Source organism: Narcine bancroftii, chromosome 2, assembly GCF_036971445.1.
Source record: "Narcine bancroftii isolate sNarBan1 chromosome 2, sNarBan1.hap1, whole genome shotgun sequence".
Classification (NCBI taxonomy): domain Eukaryota; kingdom Metazoa; phylum Chordata; class Chondrichthyes; order Torpediniformes; family Narcinidae; genus Narcine; species Narcine bancroftii.
The window spans coordinates 157427550-157448413 of NC_091470.1; the positions used below are offsets into that span (position 1 = coordinate 157427550).

A 20864-nucleotide genomic window follows, 5' to 3' on the forward strand; every position below is an offset into this window, starting at 1 on the left:
TTAGAGGGTGCCCAGACAGAAGATGAGGTGGTATTCTTCCAATTTGCAGGTGGTCTCAATCTGGCAGTGCATGAGTGCAAGGGAATGGGGTGGGGAATTGAAATGCCGGATGGCATTAACGTCGACTTCTCTGGTTTCATCCCGCTCATCTTCTTCCCCATTGTCTCCTTTCCACTCTCCCTCCTTAACATATTTTGTCCCATTCTTCCCCCTTTCTTCCCACAGCCTTTAATTCAGACACCTGTCTTTTTTCACTTATACTTTGTGGAAGGGCTAAGGCCTTTACCTCCATTGGATGTTGTGAGACCAGCTGAGTTCCTCCAGCATTTCTGTGATTTGAATACCCAATTAACACAAATCACTGTTCGGACTGGTGCTGCACTCATCCAGCCACAGGGCTCCACATTCTGTTCTCTCAGCCTTTTTATAACTAATCTATCCATTGTATCCATTGTGGGCCATGTGACCAGATATGTCACATTTAAAATGCCATCAGCATTTACTGTGTAACATTGAAAGTGCTGCAACTTATTAGCAAGATCATTTTATGTAATTAATTGTATTTGTAAGTCAGTTGACAATTAATTTTGCATTGATGCTTTCTGCTGTAATTACTCTGTTAAAGAAATAAACATGAAGGATTCAAGATCCCTTTTGTGTAACCGGAGGGATAATACTGTATGTAGCCTATTGTTAATATGTGCTTTGCTGAGCATTTGCTTGATCTCATCTTGAGGTCGGTGTACGGTTCTTGGAATAAGAAGTGACACAGAGCTTAGCTCCATTTGGAGTATGGCGCCCTTTCTTGAACTAATAATATGAGGCAATGTCTTGCACAATAAGGAGCAATTTCAAATAGTGACGTTTCCCAGCAGTAAGTGCATTTGTATTGATAGCAGAGCAATTCAAGTCTGTTGTGAGGGAAAGAGAATAGAAATAGGTGGCACGGTTAGCATATTGGTTAGTGCAATGCTGTTTCAGCGCCAACAACCAGGACTGGGTTTCGAATCAGCGCTGTCTATAAGGAGTTTGTTCGTTCTCCACACTTGCTTGGGTTTCCTCCCACCATTCATAACATACCGGGAGTTGTAGGTCATTCGGGTGTAATTAGGCAGCACGGGCTTGTGGGCCGAAAGGGCCTGTTACTGCGCTGTATGTCTAAATTTTAAATTTAGAATGTGATTACGTTCATGGCTCAGAGAATGGAACTAGCGCCCGTTGAATGGGAAAGTAATTCATAAACAAATGCAAGATGATTAGTGGATTTTAATTTAAAAAAAAAATTAATTTAGACATACAGTAAGGTGATAGGCCATTTCGGCCCATGAGTCCGTGCCGCCCAATTAACCTACACCCCTGGTATGTTTTTAAGGGTGGTAGGGAACCGGAGCCCCCAGGGGAAACCCACACAGACACAGGGAGAATGTATTGTCTTCTTACAGACAGCGTGGGATTTGAACCCCAATCGCTGGCCTTAAGTAAAGGCGTTGCACTAACTACTACTCCATTCATAGCTACAATTATATTTTTGTCAGAGATCAAAAATACCCTGACTTCTAATCCTGCTTTCATTACTTCTGCAGTCTTTCTCAGCCGGTTAGACTTTTTTTCAGTAACAGAAATTTGTTTTGGGGACTCTTGCAGGGTTTTGTTTTACCTTGGAGAAGGAGCCATGATCTATGTGCAGTAATTAGCTTGAGTGAGACTCAGTGTAAAAACGTGAGAATTTTGCTGTGTTAATGATTCGAGACATCCAGCCTCTGGGGGGAGGGGGGTGGAAATACCACATGAGCTTGGGTCTACTCCATAATCACAGCAGGTTGCTTCTGAAGGAGTGCTGTCCATCCAGCAAGAGTTTTTAGGAAGATGTTGAAGATCATGTGGATGGTGGGGAAATTCTCTTTGTTTCCTGCTTACAATCGTGAAGCAGTACATCTTGCATGGCATGTAGTGAGTCCTTGCTGTATGCATACAACATTTCCTGCACAATCATGTATTACAAATATTTAAAATGGATGTGAAATGTTCTGGCATGTTCTGAATGCCACAATATAAATATACTTTAAATATTTACTATCTGTGAGTTTCTATTAATGATCCCCGCAGAACTTTGGCAGATCCACAAATAAAGATCAACCCCACTCTTGTGTGTTTTAAAAAAAGTTCATAAATTGTGGTGAACCATTTGGTTGACACCATCAAACTGGAATCTTGGTGTGAGTTCTGTAAATTCTGACTATTCTTGTTTAGTTGGACAAATTTTAACAACTCTCAAGAGCAATGCTCCCAGATGCCTTTTTTTAAATATAAAGTTCATTCGAGTTGATTTATGTATTTGTCATATGTAAGAAAAAAGTATGCAATTAATGGCAGGGCTCTTAAAAGCACTGATGTGCAGAGGGATGTGGGGGTCCAGTTTCATAGCTCCTTGAAAGTAGACACACAAGTAGAAAGGATGGGAAAGAAGACCAATGGTATGCTTTACGTTTTTTTTGTTAGGTCAGTAGTTTTCAAACTTTTTCTTTCCACTCACATAACCACCTTAGGTCATCCCTATGCCATAGGTGCTCTGTGATTAGTAAGGGATGACTTAAGGTGGTATGTGAGTGGAAAGAAAAAGTTTGAAAACCACTGTTTTAATCCTTCCTAATTGACTCGTTATGTGCACGGTTTCATAACTCCAAAGGAAATGGTCCAATTACAATTTTTTTCAAGCAAAATATTTCAATAACTATTGGGTCTTCCCCCCCCACCCACTCACATACTGCCTTAAGTCATCCCTTGCTAATCACAGAGCACCTATGGCATAGGGATCACTTAAAGTGGTATGTGATTTAAAAGAAAAAGTTTGAAATTGACTGGGCTTGGGTATTGAGTGTAAGAGCAAGGAAGTATGGTTGCAAAACTAAAAACTTTGGTTAGGTTGCACTTACGGAGTATAGTGTACAATCTGGTTTGCCCAATTACAGTAGGCTGCAGCTGCTTTAGAAAGAGTACAGAAGAGAATTACCCAGGATGCTTCCTGGATTAGAGGATATCGAGAAGTTGGAGAAATTTGGGTTGTTTTCTCAGGTCTTGAGCATGAGGGGGAGACCTGATAGAAGTTTACAAAATTATGTGAGCATCGATTGGGTAGACATCTTTTTTCTAGCATGAAAATGTTGCATACCAGAGGACATATGTTAAAAGTGAAGGGGCAAAGTTTTATGGGGCTAGTGATGGGTGTCCGGAATGGGATATGGGGGTAGTGGAAGCGGATGCAATATTGACATTTAAAAATATTCCAGAGAGAAGAGAGGGATGCGTATCATGTGAAAGCAACAAATTTTTGTTTAATTTGGGGATCATGTTTGGCATAGATATTATGGACTGAAAGGCCTGTTCCTGTGATGTTCTATATTCCATCCCCTTCTCAGTGTTGTAATATCTTAATTGCACCAAGTAGCATTTGTGTTCTTAAAAATGAATAGCTTGTTATTTTACAGGTGGTCCCCTACTTACAATGGTCTGACTGGTGGAGCAATCTTCATTTTCTTAAGTTAGGTTCCATAAGTGGTTAATGGAAAGATTTGCATACCAGGCTGATAAAATTCTTATGAAGCTGTCAAGTTCTAAGCCTCATTTTTAGTAGTTCTTCCAACAGTTGGATCATATTTCATACTCTTCTACAACCTATCTATGAATTGGAAGGTCACAACCTGCACAAAATTAATGAACAACATTCAAGAGTGTTTCATGGTCCCTAAGTTTGAAGAACATTGTAAGAAGTTGTTTCTTTTTTCACATTTGCCACATGTGTATGTTATGTAAACAGGACGAAAAATTTCATTCTGGAAATATACTCAAATATACTCAAATTGTAAGATTGATTGTATTGAGGTATTCACATAATGTTTGAAGTTCTAAGATCAAAGTTTGTTATTAATTATTATTAAATTGCTCTATAATTTGAATATAGTTTGGAAGGTTTGATATTTTGTATAAATTTTGTCCTAGCTTTTATCAAACCAATTTGTTGCCAACAGCAGCTGTTGGCACATAAGGGTGTGTTGTGAATTGATAATATCCTGCACAACAGTACAGGACAGTAATTATGTGTGACTTACAGTGCATTGCAGAACAGTTAGGATTTTGTTTGTTTCATAACTCTTGCTGCTCTTTCTGTATTCATATATTTTTTGAACCATGTTTTTTCTCTAAAAGCAGCAGAAAATGAATATGTAATTTATCAAGATTCTGCGACTCACAGGCTTTTGACAATGAGCTGCTTGGTTGAAGGGAAAGGATCACCGGAGTTGGTTGGCCAACGGCTGAGTGAACCGGGACAGTTCGCTTATGGTGGCCTGTGTGGTGTCACTCTATCATTGCTGTTCCCTGGAGAAGAACACAGGTTAGTTCTCTTGTGTAAGACACTCACGTTCAGTAAATTATTAAGAATGCTACCATTTCTATTCATGGAACTAGATCGCAATGGTGCAGAATTTATGCTACACCAATATAAAACCCAGGTTGGGCCATATTTGGGATAGTGTTTCATTGCTAGGCGCCATACCTTATAGTAAAAACACAATACTGGAGAAACTCAGCAGGTTAAACAAAGATAACGTATCGGGCTTGAGCCTTTCATCAAGGTACAAAAAATTAGAGCAGGCATTTTTTTTAATATATACCTTCCTACATTTTTCCTACCTGCCTACATTTTGTCATTCCTTGATGAAGGGCTCAAGCCCGAAACATTAGTTATGTATCTTTATCTTTGCTGTATAAAGTACACTGTTTGACCAGCTGAGTTTCTCCAACATTGTGTTTTAACTTGGACCACGGTGTCTGCAGCTGTTCGTGTTTTAATATACCTTATAGGTTGTAGCATCAATTTGCTTGATACCTAGATTCATAGTGTTTTATTACAGAGCGAGTGTGCACAAACTAATGTTTTATTCCCTGAAATTTGCAAAGTCAAGAAGCAATGTGGTCAAAGTTTTCATCGTATTAAGACTAATGTATAGACTGGATAGAGAAAATCTCTGAATGGAAAGTCTAGAATAGGGACATACTCTTCAATGGGAAACATTTCCACATGCACAGGGGAGTAAAAGAGGACATTTGTTCCTCAACTTGTTAAACTATTTCTTTCAAAGCTAACATTGTTAGATTATGGAATTAAATCTTGAGACCACAGATTAGCTATCATCTCACTAAAGGGCAAAATCATCTCACGGAACCAAATGAGGTAGTGCTGTCCTGGAAATTTGCTGAGGTCCTGGATAACCTGATCAAGATCTCATCCATGAACATGGAAGAATGTGTGGTCATGAGTTAGTATTTTAGCAGTCAGTTTTTGAACCTAGATATTAGCATTTTACAAGATTTTTTTTTACTGGCATTGGATGTGATGAACCAGAAAAATTGAAGGGAGGAAAGGACCTTATTTGATTCAAGGTTCCTTTTATTGTCAAGTAATAAGACATAAAAATGTCTGCTGTAAGGCAAGCAAAGAGCCACCATTTGCATTGTCTGGGGTTCCTAACAATAAGAAAAAGAGAAGCAAAAGAGAGTCCGTTTAGAGACACCTAGAGTCTGTGGATTCAATATTGCTTTTCCCACTTTTATTACCTAAGTTTAAGACAGAAGGTACTAAAATTAACTGAAGCCTGTTGATGCGTGTACTTTGTTCATTCCAAAATAAATTTGTCTGAAAAGGTCTAAAAATTCAGCTTCTAAAAATTGCATAACTTCAAAAAATATTTCCTGGAGCATGTCCTGCTTTGGTCCTATGAGAAGTTATTTTCTTTAATGCTGTTTGCAGCAATTTTTTTGAGGGAGGTGGAATTATTATTAATCTAGATGGCATTTTCACCGTTTCACATTACTGAGCTGGTGGAACACCCATGGTTTGAAAATATATAAGGAGTGACATAGGAATGATTCTTGGAATTGCATTTGCTTTCAGAAAGGGTTTTAAATTCCATGAAATGCAGCTGCTTAGATTTCAAATGGCAGGAATTTGCTTGACTTTTCCATCAGTAAATGATTGTCATACTTTCAGCAGTAACATTGCCCTTCTCTAATTTGTCAATCACTTTGTTTAGTACAGTGTAGATTAATGCAGTCCTGTGCCCACAGATAATTTCAGATTGATTCCTTGCTTCCACAAGGATCTTTCAGTCCATTGAGTCTACACTAGCTCTCAGATCAACCCCTTCTATACTTTCACACGTCGAAGAATATCCACCCACATGACTGAGTCTCCCACCAGCCACTAACAGTAGAGGTCATTTACATGACCCAATTAACCTAACAGCCAGCAAGTACATCTTTGGGATGAGATAGAAAACTCCGGGAAAACCCATGCTGTCACAAGGAGAGCATGCAAACTCCAAACAGACAGCACGGGAGGTCATACATGAACTTGGATCACTGAGACAACTGTACTCAGTACCCACAAGTCCACAGTGCCACTTTTTATGGTTTGTGCCTTAATGTGCATGGGCACATGGATGGATTTAACACTGGTAAGTCCTGGTATTTATGTATATATGCATGGGTTTGTTTTTGTGAACAGAATTTGGCATAGATGGAATGTTTATAGGAATGCTGTTTATTATTGCATTTGTAAATCCATAAGTACTGAACCCTGTTAGATTTTCAGATTCATTGTCGGAGTACATACCTGTGCGCAAGGCAGAAGTATCACTTAATGGTAGTGCAAAAAAAATTGTACTCAACGTTCAGTTAATATCTAGAGTCTAGTAGATTCCTGCAAACCTGGTCCAAGATGGCAGCGTGGCAGCAACCCACAGTGGCCTCTCCGGACCTGGTGGTGGTTTTTTTACTCAAGCTATCAGACATTTAATATCCAGTAGCTTGTTGCTACTGTGCCTATGGTCTTGGTTTTTGTTAATTACTGCTAAGTGCTGTTTTTATTCACTTTATGTAGCTTTGTCTTGTGCAGGAATATTCTAGTCTTGTGTTGTCTAACACTGTGTTTGAGTAGTCTCGTGCTGTTTAAATGTAGCACCATGGTTTTTGGAGGAACGTTGTCTCGTTTTTAAACCGCGTATGGTATTTACAGTTTGGTTTTAAAATGGCAAATAAAGGAGAACATGTAAACAAGTAAAGAAATGTAAACAAACTGCAGTACAGAGAGGAAAAGAATCAATAAAGTGCAAAAGTAAGAGACTTTGGTAAATCTTTATCAATTGCCTCTTCTGCTTCCCCCTAGTGCTCACAGCGCTGAGGACCCTAGATATCAGGTTATTTGTCTCTTGATGGGAGTGGGGTTTATCCTAGGTGAATTTTTTTCTTTTTCCTTTCTTTCTTTTACTCCTTTTATTCTTGTTTCTTGGTGGATGGGAGGGATCCTCTCGTTTTGTTCTTCTTTCTCTCTATTATCTTTTTCGTTCAACATGGCCGTTGAATTTGCATTATTGTGCTATTCTTTATAATAATTGAATCACATGTTGACTCTTCTTCTTTTCTCACTTTCTTTAATATCGACATGCGGGTCGATATTTGTAATATTTTGTTAATATTATTGATATTGATGTTTTTCTTTGATTATTCTTCATTTTGACTGCACATTGATCGAAAATTCTCAAAATAAAATATATTTTTTTAAAAAGTAAATCTTTAAATGAGACCTTGATTGAGTTTGTTGTTGAGGAGTCTGATGGTGGAGGGGGAGCAGCTGTTCCTGAACCTGGTGTTGCGAGTCTTGTGTCACCTATACCTCTTTCCTGACGGTAGCGGTGAGAACAGCGTGTGTGCTGGGTGGTGTGGATCCTTGATGATTGCTGCATAGTTTCCTATAGATGTCCTGGGATGGGGAGGGTTTTCCCTGTGATGTCCTGGGGTGTGTCTACTATCCTTTTCAGGGCTTTACGCTCAGGGGGGTATGACCATGATGCAGCTTGTCAGCACACATTCCATCACACTTCTGTAGAAATTTGCCAGGGTTTCCGATGTCATACCAAATTGCCACAAACTCCTCAGGAATTAGAGGCACTGGCGTGCTTTCTTCATGATGCCATTAGTTTGTTGGGTCCGGGATAGATCATCCAAGATAGTGACTCCAAAGAACTCACCCTCTCCACCTCTGATCCCTTAATGATCACTGGATTGTGTACCTCTGATTTTTCCCTTCCTGAAGTCAACCATCAGCTCCTTGATTTTGAGTACGAGGTAGTTGTTAGTGCACCATTCAGCCAAATTTTCATTCTCCCTCCTGTATGCTGACCTATCATCCCTTTTTATACAACCTATTGCTATGGTTTCATCAGCGAATCAGTAGATGGTGTTGTTTTCGTACTGAGTCACAGAGTCATAGGTGTAAAACAGGGGGCTAAGTACTGATGGAGGCTCTGGAGGAGATGTTCTTGCCAATCTTCACTGATTGTGATCTGGAGGTGAGGAAATCCAGGATCTTTGCTGAGTTTTGCTGGTCAATTTTAAGGGGATGATAGTGTTAAATGCTGAACTGTAGTCGATAAGGAGCATCCTGATGTATGCATCTTTGCTGTGCAGTTGTTCCAGGGCTTTGTGTGAATCCTTTTTAAAAATTCACTAAAGACATTTCTTTGATTTTTGTAGGCTGTTCAGGATTCAGTTTATGGATGGGCTTGTACAATGGTTGCAGCTTTCACAATCTGTTTTGCCTGTTATGGAGGCTTTTGCCAATGGAATGGGAGGGGAAGGTGCAGACACATTTGCAGACCTGCTGCTCAAAGAACCAGCTTTGAAGGATAATCCAATCTTGATCACTCAGGTAAATGTTCTGTGAGGCATTATGGTATACACTGTGTCTTTTGACTCTGGCTATATTGTTAGAATGCAGAACGTAGAAATCTGCAGCACAGTACTTCTGTCTAATAACCTACTCTTACTATCTAGAATTTTCCTCTGCACAACCCTCATTTTTCTCAGTTCTATGTACCTACCTTATAGTCTCTTCAAGGATCCTATTGAACCTGCCTCCACCACCTTTACTGGCAATGCATTCCATGTACCCCCTCACTCTCTGCAGAAAACCCTACCTCTTGCCCCCTGTACTTACTCCCAAGCACCTTAAAACTATTCCCTCTCACATGAGCCATTTCAGCCCTGGGCAAATGCCTGTGACCATCCACACAACCAATGCTTCTCATCATCTTGTATACCTCTATCACGTCACCCCTCATTCTCTGTTGCTCTAAGGAAGGGGTCTCGAAATTGGTTGATATCGACCCTTGAGGAGGTTGATGGGACTATCCAAGCAGTCAGAAAATGCCAGGGGCACGAAAGGGGGGTCAATAAATGCTGGGGGGGGGATTGAACTTTTGGGGCCGAAAGAATTGCAGAGCCCGAGGTCACCACTCCTGCCTGGGAGCCCGAGGCGACTTCTTCGATGCAGACAGCACTGCGCCCAGTGTCGAGAATGGAATTGGCATCGCCGATGCTGAAGACTTGGACCCAGTTCCTTTTGGCATCTTCCCAGCCAGAAGGAGAGGTTTTTTTTTAACTGTCATTGTAATCACTTGGTTGCTTAATTTACAGATTTGCTACTTGGTGATTGGGGGATTGATAACAAAGTTTGGGTTGTTGCTGGGTGGCCCGGACACCATGTATATGATATGCATTTTCCCTCATTAATGCAAATGGAAACTGCACGTCCACTTCTCTTTCTCTCTATTTATTTGTACATGTCTGGGGAGGTCTTTGAAGGATCAAGGATTCCATGAAGAGGTTGATGGTCTAAAAGGTTCTAAGGAGAAAAGAAAGATAGATCTTGAAGCTCTTTTTTTAGTGCCATTATATCTGTGCAAATTTTCATGAAATATTTTCTTTCATTTTAGAAGAGCTTAAACATTTACTTGGTTTATTTTTCTGTTTCAGGATCTTGTTTCGTTTTCACTAAAAGATGGTAAGTTCTGGATTCTGTGCCTTTGGTATCTAAACACACTGTAGATATAGTCCCTGGGCTGGAGTACTCCTCCTCATCACTCCTGCTACTTTCACGTTCCCTGTCATCCAATCTCAGCCCTCCTGCTCTTTGCGGTGAGCGTCTCCTTCTCTGTGCTCCGTTCTGAGCCACAGCCTTCACTTCTTTGTATTTCCATTCCCTAAAGGGTCAGTTGAGCAAGTCCCAACAGTCAGTTCAGTGACAGAGACCAGAGTCACTTCATTCCATCTCTTCACCAAATCAGAGAAATGTACAGCTAACAGGAGGCCATTCGACATTCAACCTTCTGGATTCCAGAATTAAGAAGCAGTCAGATCCTAGAGCCATTTTCTTTTATGCCATTTCAGATGTAAGGTTTATTCTACCACAGAAATGATCCAGACATTCTAAGCTGTGGACTATACAACTAGGGAAGTTGTAAATAAACTTTATGGGGCATTACTGAGACCACATCTCATGTACGAGGTAGAGTTTTTAGTCTCGTATTTAAGAACTGAATGTTCATTAAGTTGATTCATGGGATGAGGGGATTGAATATTAAGAAATGTTAAGCATGCTAGGCCCATGCTTGTAGTTTGGAAGAATGGGAAAAGGAATCTTGTTGAAGCAAATTTCTGATGTTGAGAGACTGCCACCTCTACTGAGGGAAGCTGGAACGAGGGGCACAGCTTTATCATAAGTATGGGCACGGAGGAATTACGTAGAGAATCGTGTATCTTTGGAATTATCTACTGGAATCACTGAGTCTAGTTAAGATTGACAGGTAGTTGAACTACACATGGCTCAAGGGGAAAAAAAAGCACAGGAAAGCAGTGTTGAAATGAAAATTGGGTCTGCCATTATCTTACTGAATAGCAGAGCAGGCTGGAGATTTGATAGGCTTCCTATTTTTAGATGGTTTTTCCTTAATGTATTCAATTGAGAATAGTATGAGGAAAAAATGATCTTACTTGTTACTTCTAATACAATGATCTTTAAAATAATTGAATATCTTGGTTGAAGGCAATTAGTCCAGTACTAGACAACATAGCACTCACTTCCCAGTACCTGACAAAGTACATTACTCTTTGCCCAATACCTGACAGTGTACAGCACTCTGCCCAGCACCTGAGAGCATGTAGCACTCTGCTCAGTACCTCTTCGCCAAGTGCCTGACAACAACTCCATCTGCCCATTTGAGAAAATCTGACTTGCTCCTCCGTACAGATGTGAGGCAGGGGTCTGGAATGCAGCCCCACACCAGAGACCAGACTGTGACCCAGGGCTGGGTTTAGGAACACCTGGGGTTGGGACTGTGGCCAGGCTGTATCTTTCCTATTCTCTTTAAACTCAGTTGGTTAACTGGAAAATGTGATACTTTTATGTGACATGTTTAAAAAAAAAAGTGAAATGAAAGTGTGTCAGGGAATTTATTGTCATTTTAAGTTCTTAATTTATTCATTCAGGAATAGTTGGAGATAAAATATTTCCACTTGCTGCTTCTAATATAATGATTTTTAATATAATTGAAATCCTGCTAATCCAGCATCACCAAAATGCCAGAATATCACTTTTTCTCTACAGATCTCAGAATTCATTGTTTGGAACCTGCTGCTGTATACTGCTCTCAGCGCAGAATTTGATAGAGCCCAGTCTTTGCCCAATACCTGATAGAGTGCAGTGCTCTCTGCCCAGTTGCCACTGATGCTTTGTTCTCTGCAGTGTATTGAATGTCACCTAGAGTTCCACAGGATCACCTTTTGTTCCATCGTTGCCCTTTTACCACTTAAAAAATGCACACTCGCTCTCCCTGATGGAACTTGATACAATCAAGTTTTAAAACCAATAAGGTTCAAGGAAAGTTTCTGGTTTGTAGTGAGTAAAGCAGTCCTAGCGATCGCAGTTAGAACACATTGTGAGTAATATCGGACAGACAGGATTGCATGTGCCCAATTTGGTATTGGTTTATTGCAAATTTGAAGGATGGTCACTAAATGTGACTGGTTAGTATAGGCCTTCACCACTGTAGAAGATAAATGTGCACCTCATTATCTGTAGATCAAACTAATTCAAAACAGTGAAAGTTTCTGCAGTGCCGAGTACATTTTTTATGGGCGTGCACTGCTCCTTAGGCAGTATCTTCCAAACTCATGACTTCTACCACCTGGAAGGACAAGAGCAAAGCCATGGACACACCACTGATTGGAAGCTTCCCTCCAGGCCACACACCTTCCTGACTTGGAACAGTATTGTCATTCCTTCACCATCACTGGGTCAAAATCCTGGAACTCCCTCCCTAACATTGTGGGCGTAACCCACTCCTCAAGGTCTGCAATGGTTCAATAAAGGCAGCTCACCATCACCTTGTCAAGAAGGGATGGGGAGTTAAATGTTGGCTCACAAAATAATATCTTGTGTTTTCAGGATTCTATGATGCTCGGTCAAGAGCGCTCATCCGTCACATTACATGGCTGTTAAGAATTCCATTCGAAGACCTGGAGACCTTTGAAGAATCGTTGGTCGAAAGTCTAAAAGGAAATAAAGAAAAAGACATAGAGTAAGAGAGGAACCTCAACATTTTTAGAATTCTACAAGTGGGTAATAAGAGCCTGGGAGGACTTGCCCCTTGTAGAACAAATCTTTTATTCATAGTGACCCTGCAATTAAAGTGTAGGGTTTCTTTCACAGCATCTTTATAGCACTGGCATGGATGACCTGGAAGTCTCCTTCCGGTCTTCAGTTCACCATGGAGCAGCTGGCGAGGCATAGGGTGGTTGTCCATTCTAATGATGAGTCCTACCCACTGCATCTGGGCTCTGATGATAGGGACTCAATGCTGGACTTTGCGTGACCCAAGACCTCCAGGTTGGAGAGACAGTCTTGCCAACGGATGCCAAGGATGGAATGAAGGCTGCGTGTGTGAAATTTTTCCAGTTGTTTGATGTGATGTTGGTACAGAGTCCAGGTCTCATATCTGTATAGGAGGGAAGGATGACCACAGCTCTGTAGATTTTGTGGGGATGCAGATGTTGTGTTGGTTGACCACTCTGGTACGCAACCTCCCCTGAGCCTGGCTGGCCTTGCTGATCCTGGAATCAATTTCTTTGTCCAGGACCCATCACTTGAGATGATGCTCCCCAAGTATTTGAAGCTGTATACATTTGTCAGCTGGGTGTCATCAACAGTGATTTTTGGTTTTATGGTTTTGGTTTTTGTCAAGTTTGAAAACTGATTTAGACAGACTCGTGAACAGACAAGCATTATATGAATATGGACCACGTACAAACATATGGGACTTGTTTAGATTTGCATCTACATTGGCATACATGTGGTGGAAAGAAGGGGCTGTTCCTGGATGGTACCTTTCTATGTTCTATAAATCTAAGTACCAACAGCGCAAAGCTCATTCCTATTATGACCCCAATCACTATATGTGTATGGGACATGGAGAGGTTAAGTACGATGTGAGCTACCGATCATGGTCAAATACACTGTGCAATTCAGAGTTAATATCCACTTCCTCTTCTGCACTGGAGAAATAGATGCAGGTAGGGTCTGTCTCACTACACTTGACTCTATTTTCTTTTTTAACTTCAGCAACCAATCATTGGTGTTGACAGTTGGTCAGATTTTACACTTTATATTTAATTGATATTTCTATTTGGGAATAAATGTTAATATTGTGTCTATTGGAAACAGTATTAACTCTGTGATCCAACATTTTTTTAAGCTCAATCTATGACGTTAGCTGAAAGGTGGATCTCTAATGTATACTGAGAGTCACTGCATGATCTTTCTGCATGTTAATTTGCAATTAAATAATGTGTGGATTCAGAGAATCAATGTAATATCTTTAATGAACCTTTAGACTTTTATGTATGTCTCCAACCATTGCAGTATTGCAATTTACTCAATTGCTGTATTGCAATTTAAGTAAAGAATATTTAAAGCATAATATTTATTCCAAGCAATTTCTAGAAAATTTGAGGAGCTGATTTATGTTATAGAGCAAATTATCATGGAAAGAGCTAAAAATGTTTAGAAATGCCAACCAGATAGTTTTGTCGATGTAAGGACTCAGCATATTAGACTTGAGGAACTGTTTCAAAAACAAATTGTATTCAAAGTGGGCCATTGTGTGAAGTCGCATGTAAAATAACTTTGCAATTTTAAGCTTTTAAGGGAAGGAAAGTCTTTGTTGAGATGGAGAGCAAATAAAAGAGATTGGAAATTCATAGTGAAACTGAGATGGTCAAATTCAGGGAATTGGAACGTGGCATGATGAAGGGCTCAAGCCCGAAACGTTGAATATGTGCCTTTATCTTTGCTACATAAAGAACACTGTTTGACCTGCTGAATGTCTTCAGCATTGCGTTTTTACTATCTTGCTGACATGTGGAGTTCAAACATCTGTAAAGTGAGGAGCTCCAGATATCAACACGATGCTCCAGATATCAACACGATGATGCTCCAGATATCAACACGATGATGCTCCAGATATCAGCACGATGATGCTCCAGATATCAGCACGATGATGCTCCAGATATCAGCACGATGATGCTCCAGATATCAGCACGATGCTCCAGATATCAGCACGATGCTCCAGATATCAGCACGATGCTCCAGATATCAGCACGATGCTCCAGATATCAGCACGATGCTCCAGATATCAGCACGATGCTCCAGATATCAGCACGATGCTCCAGATATCAGCACGATGCTCCAGATATCAGCACGATGCTCCAGATATCAGCACGATGCTCCAGATATCAGCACGATGCTCCAGATATCAGCACGATGCTCCAGATATCAGCACGATGCTCCAGATATCAGCACGATGCTCCAGATATCAGCACGATGCTCCAGATATCAGCACGATGCTCCAGATATCAGCACGATGCTCCAGATATCAGCACGATGCTCCAGATATCAGCACGATGCTCCAGATATCAGCACGATGCTCCAGATATCAGCAATGCTCCAGATATCAGCACGATGCTCCAGATATCAGCACGATGCTCCAGATATCAGCACGATGCTCCAGATATCAGCACGATGCTCCAGATATCAGCACGATGCTCCAGATATCAGCACGATGCTCCAGATATCAGCACGATGCTCCAGATATCAGCACGATGCTCCAGATATCAGCACGATGCTCCAGATATCAGCACGATGCTCCAGATATCAGCACGATGCTCCAGATATCAGCACGATGCTCCAGATATCAGCACGATGCTCCAGATATCAGCACGATGCTCCAGATATCAGCACGATGCTCCAGATATCAGCACGATGCTCCAGATATCAGCACGATGCTCCAGATATCAGCACGATGCTCCAGATATCAGCACGATGATGCTCCAGATATCAGCACGATGATGCTCCAGATATCAGCACGATGATGCTCCAGATATCAGCACGATGATGCTCCAGATATCAGCACGATGATGCTCCAGATATCAGCACGATGATGCTCCAGATATCAGCACGATGATGCTCCAGATATCAGCACGATGATGCTCCAGATATCAGCACGATGATGCTCCAGATATCAGCACGATGATGCTCCAGATATCAGCACGATGATGCTCCAGATATCAGCACGATGATGCTCCAGGTATCAGCACGATGATGCTCCAGGTATCAGCACGATGATGCTCCAGGTATCAGCACGATGATGCTCCAGGTATCAGCACGATGATGCTCCAGGTATCAGCTCGATGATGCTCCAGGTATCAGCTCGATGCTCCATCTGATCTCTGATTGTAATACTTAATAAAAATATTTGAGAAAATGTTAGAAATGCACTGCAGGTCAAGTAACTATTGAAAAAGAGAAATGCATATTGATTTAGGATAATTGCCTTTCACCTGAAGCATTATCTTAGTTCCCCTTAGCTGAAGTTTTAATTTGAAGCAACATAGAGATGGAGCAATGTTTGATCCTGATCATGCTCTTCATGGACCACATAGGTTTTCTTTGTGTGCTTCAGCTTCCTCCTATGTTCTTTGAGGGTAATTGACTACCCAATAGAGTAGGTAAATGCCAGAGAGAATCAAGGCAAAACTGATTAAAGAGAGAGAGAGATTGAGTTGCAGGTAAAGGGAAATAAGGAGAAGACAAATGAGATTTCTTCCCTTGGAGCTAGCATGGACCAACAGGCACCTCTTGTGTCGTTATAAATTTAATACAATATCCAGGAACTGTAGAATTTTTTTTATTATCTGCCATGGATATATTTGTTTATTAGATGTGAATAAAGACTGACAATACCAACCGTCAGTAATCTCACATTGCAGAGGAACCTTGAACTGAATTTATACTGATGACATGTTTTCTCTTAATTGCCTTTCCATAAGGATGAAGCTCGCTGTGAGTATTATCTTACTGCTCAAATTTTAAATATTGTGACCTACCAGAGATTTTCATTTGCTTATTGTCGTTACCCATCAACTTTTAATTCTGCAGCTAACCTTGTTCATCCTTCAATATTTTCAGGGAATATGAAGTGTCTCAGAAGAAAAAAGATCGTAAAAAGAAACTGAAACGATATTTCCTCATTGGTCTTGCTACAGTAGGTGGTGGAACAGTGATCGGTATGTAGCAACTATGTTACAGTGATTGATGTGACTGTGATTAATGTGTTTTATTAAAGCCAGGTTATTCTCAGAGATAGGCTCATGACAGGGACATTGCAACTAAGACCAGGTTGGATGACAAATGATATATTTTCAATAAAACCAGGTTGTATTGGGGGATACCTTTGTATGGATATTATAACACACAGACACACCTCTAGTGACCTGGGCTTGATCCTGACCCCAAAGCTATCTATGTGGAGTTTGCACAGTCCACCTGTTCCAGTTTCCTCCTGGCTGAAAAAAATCGTTGATTGATTGACCACTTTAAATTGTCCCTAATGTAGGTAAGTGATAGAATATTGAAGGAGTTTAAGTCTATTTGTCACAAAATATCTAGCTCAATAAGGAGCTGATGAGGACAGGGAAGAATAAATAGGATTAGCATAGAATTGGTGTTGGTTTGATGGTTGGTTCAAGTTTATTATTATCATTGAATTGTTTAAGTACAACCAGATGAAACAGTGTTCTTCAGTCCTCTGTGTAAAAATGTGCAAACACACATAGAGACATAGTACACATATTTACAAGGGATTTATATAGAGTACATATAGAAAAATAAAATAACATTGTTAAATAAATAGTCGAGTCTCAGAGGGATTGTATGAGCAGTTTATTCATCATTCAGCAGTCTCTCTGCCTGAAGAAGCTGTTTCTCAGCCTGGTGATTCTAGCTCTGATAATTCTGAAAATCTTTCCCAACGGGAGGAGCTGGAAGATGGTGGTAGAGGTCCTTATGATTTTGTAAGCCCTCTTCAGACAATAATCTGACAATGGTGAGGATTCGTTGAATCAAAGGGCCTTTTTTCATGCCATTTGATTATAAGACTCTTTGACTAATATCTGAATATTATAGGAGAAGTGATTCTGATTGATACATTATTAAGAAATTAAATTTGTTGCAGGAGTGAGAAATGTGATAGGTTTACAGCTGCAGTATAAAAATCACAACTAAGTGTGCAATTGAAGTTGGATACAGTAATTATTATGGATGTTGCCGCAGATTAATGACAGAACTGTCATTTCTGCAGTGAGAATGACTCTTCTGTGGTTCATGAGAGTTAGTTTCATAGCAACATGTTTCAACTGGTTGACAAGGGAAAGACAGATACAGATGTGGTACTTGATCTGAGAGCAGGTGCAAACAGACAACAGCAACTTCTGTTTCACCAATATGGTACTCTCAATTTATTTTACTGAGGCAGGACAGAGGTTGCTTATATATCCTTAAAATGACAGTGACATTCCTTTAATTACCTTCAATAATACTAGAAACATTGAGCAAGTTGTGACATGATTTTAATTTTAGTTTCAAGGAACAGCATGGAGATTTTTGACTGATCTGCTCTGTGGCTTTCCAGGTTCACACTTAAACCGACCCATACACCTTTATTCAGTGTGAATGAGAGAAAAAAAATCATCAGATTAATATTTAGATTTCCCAAATGAATCGAATGGAAACTGGTGTTTGGATGGGAATTCCTTCCAACTAATGCGAAACACATTCTACTAAAATGAATTAAACTAGATCAGGACTGTGACATTAACCAGCAAAATGTGGAATAGAAATCCAAAATTGTAAAGCTATTTCAGCTTCCATATGCATTCTAATAATTTGTTATGATGCAATTGCAAATGAGGTTTGTGAATCATCGTTTAGATAGCAGCTGGAAATGGGGATTATATATTCAATTAGATGCGGCTACGTGCTTGGAAATGCATTCATTTTCTTGTAGCGATTAATATCAAAGGAAGCTACACCTTTGAGCTCAGAAATGTAATAGCTTAAACACTCCGTTTATACGCGAAACCATTAAGGTGATCTGATTGTTATCTGCAGGCCTCACTGGTGGACTCGCTGCCCCCCTTGTGGCATCTGGAGCTGCAGCTATTGTAGGGACAGCAGGAGCAGCTGCGATTGGTTCCACAGCTGGAATTGCTATCATGGCATCCTTGTTCGGGGCAGCAGGTGCAGGCCTAACAGGTAGGTGTATTTTAATTTTTTTTGTTCTTTTCAAGGTGAATGATCATTGTAGAGAATGGGTTATACAAGTATTCTCGGTTGCATTCCTATTCCAACTCAAGATTCTTTTATTGTCATGCAGAAAATGCAATATTGCATGAAATTTCCTTTGGTCTACTGTAAGGCAGACAAACATTTGCCATCAGCAGAAATTGCTTGGTGTCCCTCACAGTCAGAGAAAGAGAAGCAAAAGAGAGTTCCACCCCCCACCCCCCCACCTCCCCAAGTCCATGGATTTGCCTCCAGCTCTCCAACAACCACAAAGAGTCCAGTCCAAACCATCGGCAACCCGAGTTCCAGATCCAAACCTCTGACACGATCAGGAAGCCTCCAGCAAACTTGGCACCCTCTCGCTCTCAGTTTCAGCCAGTCTCCAGCAGTCTGCAGCCTGGTGGGAGTCTCTTGACTTGCAATTGCCCACCGCCTTTGTGGGTTCCTTGCCTCAAGTCACCTGTGTGTTCTTCAGCCTCAGAGACCATCGCTGGTCTGCCACTGTGGTCACTGTCCTGTGGGTTGAGAAAAGAAGGAGGCCTTTCAACTCATTTCTTTGCAGAGCAATCCAAAAGTAATTGTTTTGCTGCTTCATCGCAGCTCCAATTTTCCCCAGGATACCACGACTGGAGAAAAATATCCAAATTAGAAACTTACCTGTTGAATCTTCACTCTCACGCAAAAGGAAAAGTGAAAAATCATTGACCTGTCATCCAAAAAAGCAGAAAGAAAAATCTGATGTCAATTTAGGAAAAAAATGGGAAATTGCTCCCCAACTCCCTCAGGCAATCAGGCAAAGCTCCAGGAGATTATCGTAATTTATAAATCCTTCTGTTCCCAACTAACTTATAACATATTCTCTACAATTGAAATTGAGGTCCTGTCTCAAAAATGTTTCCTAGCTTCCTCTTTGAAGGACTGTAGGGAATCCATACTCTACAGTATACTCACTAATCTGTTCCAGAAGTTGATGATTCTCTGGAAAGAAATACTTACTACCTCTTTGCCTAAGGATTTACATTCATATCCCCAAGTCACACTGTCTTCATACTTCTCAAATAACGTAAGCAACTGGTTGTAATATAATCCCCTCATATTTTAAAAACTTTAATCACATCCACTTTGAATAGCTTTAAACAAAAAAAAAATCCTATTCTTGGAGTCTACATTGAAAGCTGCAAGTCTTAAATCTTGGTATTATTTTTCGATCTTCTCAATACCTCTGTGTATGAGTCAAAACGATGCACAGTACTGAAAATATAGCTGAATAAGTGCCTTGTACAGCCAAAGTGGTTGATCATTATACTATAGCAATAGTATGTTAAACCCTATTTGGCTTTAGGGGCCTCTCATCAGATGTCTTGAGTTCTAGTGATGAGTTGTGTCTCTTTCGAGATCCTCATATGATAAGGGAAAGCCTGCAGTTTCACTTGGTATCCCAATTCCCCCATTAAAACATCCAGCTGCATTTTAAATGTTTGCCAGTTATTCTAAGGAATTGTTATTTTTCAAATACTCCTAGTTCATTTTAAATGTACTTTTTTGCCCTTGTTTCTACCTTTGTAGTATTACTGCAAGATTCCTTATCTATATATTTAATATAAATGATGAGGTTTCCTTTTTAATTTTACTCATTGTCAACTGTGCAATCTGAGCTTCATTACCATTCCCTTAATATTTGGACATTTTTGGTTGTTGAATGTAATCCATAACAATGTTCTAAAGTGCTGTCACGTTTCCTAACTCAACACTCTTCTGGCTGCATTCTTGTTAGATTCTAACAGCCTCACCACATGTTGACTTTGAAATTGACAACTCTGTTATTATTCCTGAACTTCTTTGCACATGTTCTCCTAATTCAGCCTCATTAATTGTATATTCATAAAGGTAATTTACCCAATAATATGCAATAATTCATTTTGCAGTAGAAGAATAAGCCACTTAAGGAGAGAAAGAAGAGAACAATTGATCCACCATCATCACATTTTAAAATCCCACTTTGGTGGGCATTTCCTAAGCCCTTTCTGAATAAGACCGTCATTCTAAAGATAATTTGCATTAACTTCTGTCAATTTTATGGCTGATAGCAACTGGAAACTCAATCAAAGGCTACCCAAACTTCCTCTGCATTCTAACTGCAATGGCAGCAGTTTGAAAGCTTTGAGTTCAGTCATTCCAAAGACATACTGAGTTGGCAGGTTAATAGGTCAAATGGATGTAATTGGGCAACATGGGATCATGGACTGGAGGGGCCCATTACTGTGCTGTATCTCCAAATTATAATTTGCATCAC

At 40.2% G+C, this 20864-nt stretch overlaps 1 protein-coding gene across 8 annotated transcripts in view; it reads left to right on the forward strand.

The window, feature by feature from the left end:
• tmco4 (transmembrane and coiled-coil domains 4) overlaps positions 1–20864 on the forward strand; it is a 93165-nt gene that overhangs the window by 1207 nt on the left and 71094 nt on the right. For 2 of the 8 annotated variants that reach the window (XM_069918798.1, XM_069918806.1), the window contains exons 2-8: positions 3644–3760; positions 4204–4390; positions 8590–8764; positions 9871–9898; positions 12341–12473; positions 16418–16515; positions 18398–18541. In XM_069918798.1, coding sequence (XP_069774899.1) covers positions 3679–3760; positions 4204–4390; positions 8590–8764; positions 9871–9898; positions 12341–12473; positions 16418–16515; positions 18398–18541 — 847 coding nt within the window. In that variant the 5' untranslated portion in view covers positions 3644–3678. The remainder of the gene's footprint in view (positions 1–3643; positions 3761–4203; positions 4391–8589; positions 8765–9870; positions 9899–12340; positions 12474–16417; positions 16516–18397; positions 18542–20864) is intronic. The other 6 variants (XM_069918802.1, XM_069918804.1, XM_069918801.1 and 3 more) reach the window with 4 other exon arrangements.